The sequence below is a fragment of the Crocuta crocuta genome, unplaced genomic scaffold, assembly GCF_008692635.1.
Source record: "Crocuta crocuta isolate KB4526 unplaced genomic scaffold, BGI_CrCroc_1.0 scaffold115, whole genome shotgun sequence".
Lineage (NCBI taxonomy): Eukaryota > Metazoa > Chordata > Mammalia > Carnivora > Hyaenidae > Crocuta > Crocuta crocuta.
Window position 1 is genome coordinate 7547281 of NW_027530575.1, and position 5705 is coordinate 7552985.

A 5705-nucleotide genomic window follows, 5' to 3' on the forward strand; every position below is an offset into this window, starting at 1 on the left:
GGAACCACCACCGGCTCACTACCAGGGGATTTCAATCCATGCACCTAGCGAGAGCCACTATCCCTGGACAGAGAACTCTGCAAACACACTCGGCGGCCCCAAGCTGAGCTCTGGGGAAATCAGTCTTCCTGGCTGGAAACACAACCCCAGCAAAGCAAAACGCGACCAAGAATCACACGGGCAGACACACCTCTGCCCCGGCTTTTGTAGTTTTTCCAAAACTACAACTGCTCAGAACAAGAGGGGATCACACTTCCCTTGGGGCTGGAAACTAACAGGTCTGATGCAACTTTCTGGGTCATTAAATCCCCTTCCAGATCATTCTGAGTAGCTGTTTCAGAGCTGGCTGTCCGACGCACTGGTTGTCCGTCGTCCAGCCCTTCCGCCACCGTGCGGCATGCCCGCTCCCGGCCTCCCGCCACCGTCCACTCAACGAGCATCAGTAACTCTCACAGCCAAGGATCTGTCCACAGCCACCATTTCCACCAGGAAACGCACCAGTGACAGGCTCCCGCCAGCACTTCAGGATCTGGCTCGCCGGCTGGTTCCGCGTACAAGCTCAGGGCTAAAGCCAGAGTGATGCCCACCTGCACCGAGAGGCACTCACGTAGCGTCTGTGCTAAAATAAGGTGGCTTTTATATTAGCAAAGTAATCATGAATTTCAGCTCTTTAAATCCCCTATGTCACAAGGCTTATTAGCTCATCTGATCCTTGGCCCGCTCCCAGGAGAGAGGGTACACCATGATCCCCATTTTCCAGATGAGGGAGGTGAGGCCTGGAGAAGTGAGGTCATTTGACCAATGCACAGCGGCACAGGGACAGTCACCTTCCGCCAGGCGCCTCCAGGACTCGTCCCGTCCAGGCTGACCCAGACAAAGCAATGTTAGTCCTGAACCGAAAGAGAAGCAATGGAAATCAGCAGCTGTCGCTTCCAAGATCCGTGAAGGGCCAAACCGGCCCAAGTGGCAGACCCCGTGCCTGCACCCCTCAGCCTGGCAGGGACCTAAGCGCCCAATAGTCACCGTGGGCCAGACAGCAGTCCCCTGGTGCAGCCACATCTCCTGGAGGGACACGTCACCAAAGATCAAATGGAAATGTAGCTGGGGGGGGAGGGGCGCCTGGGTGGCTCAGTCGGTTAAGCATCCAACTTCGGCTCAGATCACGATCTCACGGTTTGTGGGTTCGAGCCCCGCTTTGGGCTCTGTGCTGACAGCTAGCTCAGAGCCTGGAGCCTGTTTCGGATTTTGGGTCTCCTTCTCTCTCTGACCCTCTGCTGCTCACACTGTCTGTCTGTCTGTCTGTCTCTCTCTCTCTCTCTCAGAAATAAANAACATTAAAAATAAAAATTTTTTAAAAAAAGGAAATGTAGCTGCAGACGGTAGAAGCCCATGGGCAGCTGATTCTTGCTAAAAGAAAAATGGCACCGGGCGCCTATGTGAGTTGGCAGGTACCACTCACAGAGAAAACTCAGGTAAAGCTGAAAACCAAAGGCAAGAGCCCTCAGCTTGCCCAGGACCAGGTCTAGAATGGCACCACGGCAGCCTTCCCTCAGCTCAGAGCCCTCCCTGGCCCCCCGCTGCGCCCCAGTGCCTGCTAACTTTATCTCCCCCAAATCTGCTATACCTACCCCCAGGCACACCTTCACCTCAGGACCTTTGCACTGGCTGTTCCCACAGCCTGGCATGCTCCCCCAGCAAATCTCCACCGCTGGCTCCCCCCACCTCCTTAAGTCTCTTTCCTAATGTCACTTTCCTAAGGAGGCCTTCCCTGACAAGTCCCCACCACCACCCCATTTAAAACTCTAACCTCCCCCTGACCTCTCCACTGGCCTGGGCTTCTTTTCCTTAACAGCTTTCATCTACAGGCATGTGGCTTCCTTATCTGCCCCCTGCTGGAAGGCCAGCTCCCCAGGGCCTTGCTTGGGCTGTGTCTGCAGCCTCAGAACAGGGCCCCAGGCAAGGGCACAGAGTAACCAACATTTTTCAACAAACAAGTAAAAACTGCGCATAGCACTTTAAGCCCTTTTCCTGTGCTAGACACTCTTCCAAGCCATTTAGTCCTCACTCCACCCTCAAGGACTGGCACCAGGTAACTTCACCTGCCCTGAGAGGTGAGACACACCCACTGGTCACCTGCAAGGGGCTTATTAAGGAGACACTGTTTAACAGCCCCATTTCCTAGCCGGGGATACTGAGGCTCGGAGAGAAAAGGCTCACAGGATCAAGCCCAAGCCTGATCAGCTGGAGGCCTCAACTTCAGCTTCCGCCTGTTCTTCTCCCGGGGAAAACTTTCCCCAAGTTCCTCTCTCCGTTTAGCTGCAGAGGCTACAGGGCCAAGGTCACCGGAGAGGCTCGTCCTCACCCCTCCTTAGGGCCACGTGCTGTTACAGGGCAGACAAGCCAAGGGTCTGAAACTCAAAAAGTTTCCAGGGCCGGAAGTCTCCAGACAAACGTAAAATGGGCCTGGCCGACTACTAGGGAGTAGTGGGGAGTGTGGCACGCACGTGGCCACTCCTAATCTGACGTGGCGGCCAGTGGCATCTGGTGCCAAGCAAGGCTCAGGCCCAGCGAGGCCAGAATACAGTGGCTGTAATGACAGCTGCCCTGGGTTACAGGGCCAATGCACTTGACACACGTTAACTCACGCAGTCCCCCCAGGCAGGGTCTAGTTATCACCCCATTTTATGGAAAAGGACCCTGAGTCCACTTGGTCAAGGTCGCACAAGCAAAGACACTGAAGGCAGGCCTAAGGCCCAGAGCCTGCGCACTACACCACTAAACCCTGAAGCAATCTGGGTGTTTGCTAAGCATTGCAAAAATCGGGATTCTGATGCAAAATTTGAATGTTGGCGGCTAATTAAGAACAAAGTATTTTAAACACCCTGCAGGGGAAACAAGAAGCCAGCAAGCCGGGCCACCAATCGGCAAGCCCCTGTCCTGGCTGAGCTAGCTGCACATTCTCTCGCTTGGACCGCAGCCTTAGAAAACCAACACGGAGGAGGGAACGAAACTGAGCGGCCCGTGCTGACCCCCCACCCCCAGCCCCTGAACAGGCCCTGGTCATATTCTCTCATTTGTTCCTTGAAAGTAGCCAAGACGTCAACTGTAAAGGTCTCCAGCGCAAAGAAGGAAACGGGTCCTGAGCTGCAACAGTCTGGCCAAACTCACAAGGGAAGGAGTGGGATTCAAAGCCAGGGCCGGCCTGCCGGCCCCCCACGGCAAGGCTTTGTAGCCTAGAAACCTTACCCACACTCCAGAAAGAAAAAGAAGTTAGCTCTATTTGAGCAACCCATACCCGAGAAGCTTTTGGACAACTTTGGCTCTCAGGCCCTGAACTAACGCTCTTAACGATCAAGGTCACATTGCAGGCTTCTGGGAGGAGGTTGCCACAGAGCCAGCTCAGTAGGCGATGACTGGGTGGGGGTGGGCAGGGAGGGCAGTAAGAGAGAAAGGCAAGGGGCAGAGACACTGAGGAGCGGTGGGCAGGGGAGAGACCCAGGGTCCCCAACCCAGAGCCCCCAATTCCTCACTGAACAGCTCTGAGCAGGAGGACTCAGCTGAGCCTCAGTTTTCTGCTCTATAAAATGGGACCACAGCAGCGTCAGCCTCAGAAGGCTGAAATGCAGTCCAGCGTATAACTTGAAAGCACTTTAATTCTGATTAGTTTTTGCTGCTGACGCGGGAGGGGCCAGCGTGGCGAACAGCTGCCCAGCCGTGCTGACCTACCGTGCACCGGGCACCGTGCTAAGTAAGCACTCTCAACACATCAGGTCACTGAGAATGGCAAGGCTTGCTCAGGGACCATCACCCTCTTTTCAGCAGGGGGAAACTGAGGCTCAGAGAGGCCAAACAACGTGTGCAAGGAGATCACAAGGCAAATGAGACGGACAGAATGTTGCTGTGTGTCCACTGGAAGCCTGGCCGGGCAGGAAGAAGACCATGTAAAGGGGCCCACAGCCCGGCCCGAGGCTCGGCCCAGGCCCGGCTGACCCCGGGTCCACACCTTTCCGCCGCACTGGACAACAGGCAGGGTGCCAGAGACAAACCAGCAAAGGAGGAAATTCGTGCCGCCGAGAGCACACCTCCAGGCCTCTGGGAAGGCAGGGTGGGGCTGGCACCACTGAGCGCTTGCCCGGCGCCCTTGGGCCAAGGATGTCCTCTCTGAGCCTTCCTGCTCATGTCTAAGGTGGGGTAACACAATACCCACCCCTCTCACAACCCCGTGGGATCTGAGATCAGCCCGGAGCCTGCGAGCAGAACATTAACTCTGAGCGCCCTAACGACGACAACGATGATGATGATGATGATGATGATGATGATGATGATGTGACTGGGGCATTATCATTTGGCAGCCACGGGCACAAATGGAGCCGTTCCCAGAATGGAGAAGTGACAGCCCATCTGGGAGGCAGAAGGGCACGAGGAGGAGGGGAAGGGAGAAGAAAGAACTAAACACCCCGTGAGGCCTCACTGTCACTTCTCGTTCATCGTTGGCTTCCTGAATCCTGGTAACAGCCCAAAGAGTGGAGTTTGCCCACTGGTTAGATGGGCATACTGAGGCTTCTCGGGACTGCCCAAAGGCCTGATCAGGCGCCAAAGAGGGCCCCCCCCCGATTTGCAGGCTTTTGCTTGGGAGCTGGCCCCAAGAGCACCCTGATAGGGGCCAGGAAAGAATCCTGCAGGAAGTACCCCCTCCCAAGGTCCTAACTTTCAACTGATAGGGGAGTTCAAGTTTCATCCTTCAGCTGCCTTGTTCCCAGCAGGCCCCCACCCCACCCCACTCCCGGCTACAAATATGGAGCCAGGCAGTGGGGGGGCTGCCAGGGCACTAATGGGCAGACGAACATAAGGACGGACACCCAGACGGACAGAAGAAGGGGTCCATTTGGGAGAGAAGCCAGCGTTTGCCAGGGGCCAAGCTTTAGAATCAGCCTAGGAGAACCAGATAACAGAGCCCCCTAGGGTCCAGCCAGCCAGTCAGACGGCAGAAGCCAGCCAGGGTCACCCAAAAGAGGGATGGCTAAGTCTGTGAGCGGCACGGACAGGCGGCCAGACAGCACAGGTCACCCCAGACAGCTAGCCAGGCAGTAGGGACGGCCCTGAGGGACTGGACAGATGGACAGCCAAATGGTAGTGGCAAGGAGTTCTATCGAGGGCAGAGAAAGCCAACCAGACGGCATGGACTGCTCCAGATACACGAACAGCCAGCCAGACCACAGGGGTCGAACCAATAGGTATCTAGCTGGCGGGTTTCGGACAGAGCGCGAGAGAAGGGGGACCTAACCCTGACCCACAGGCAACCAGATGGTAGAATTCAGCCATGAAAGCTGCGGATCTGAGAGTCCGCGACGGTCCACCGCACTTCCTGGCCCACGCCCCCCCAGTCGGCGAAACTCCCCCAAGGGCCCGAGCCGGCCCCGCGGCCCCTGCAGGAAGCCCTCCGCCCAGGGCGTCCCACAGAGCCCGCCTCCCTGTCCCGGTCCCCGTCGCGGGCACGCAAGCGCCGCAGTTACGCCGGCTGCGCTGGGCGCGCCATTCCCGGTCCGCCCTCCGCNCCGCCCCCCAGGCCGCCGCCCGCCCGCCGCCGCCGCCGCGCTCGCTCACCGGCCTACGAAGTTCTCGAGCACCGAGCTCTTGCCGGCGCTCTGGCCGCCCACCACGGCGATCTGCGGCAGGTCCAGGTGGCAGCTCTGGCTGAGGGAGCT

At 57.4% G+C, this 5705-nt stretch overlaps 1 protein-coding gene across 1 annotated transcript in view; it reads right to left on the bottom strand.

Moving 5' to 3' along the window:
- Positions 1–5705, bottom strand: part of DNM2 (dynamin 2) — an 81453-nt gene that overhangs the window by 74867 nt on the left and 881 nt on the right. The window contains exon 3 of the mRNA XM_077767972.1: positions 5605–5703. Within this exon, the coding sequence (XP_077624098.1) occupies positions 5605–5703 (99 nt within the window). The remainder of the gene's footprint in view (positions 1–5604; positions 5704–5705) is intronic.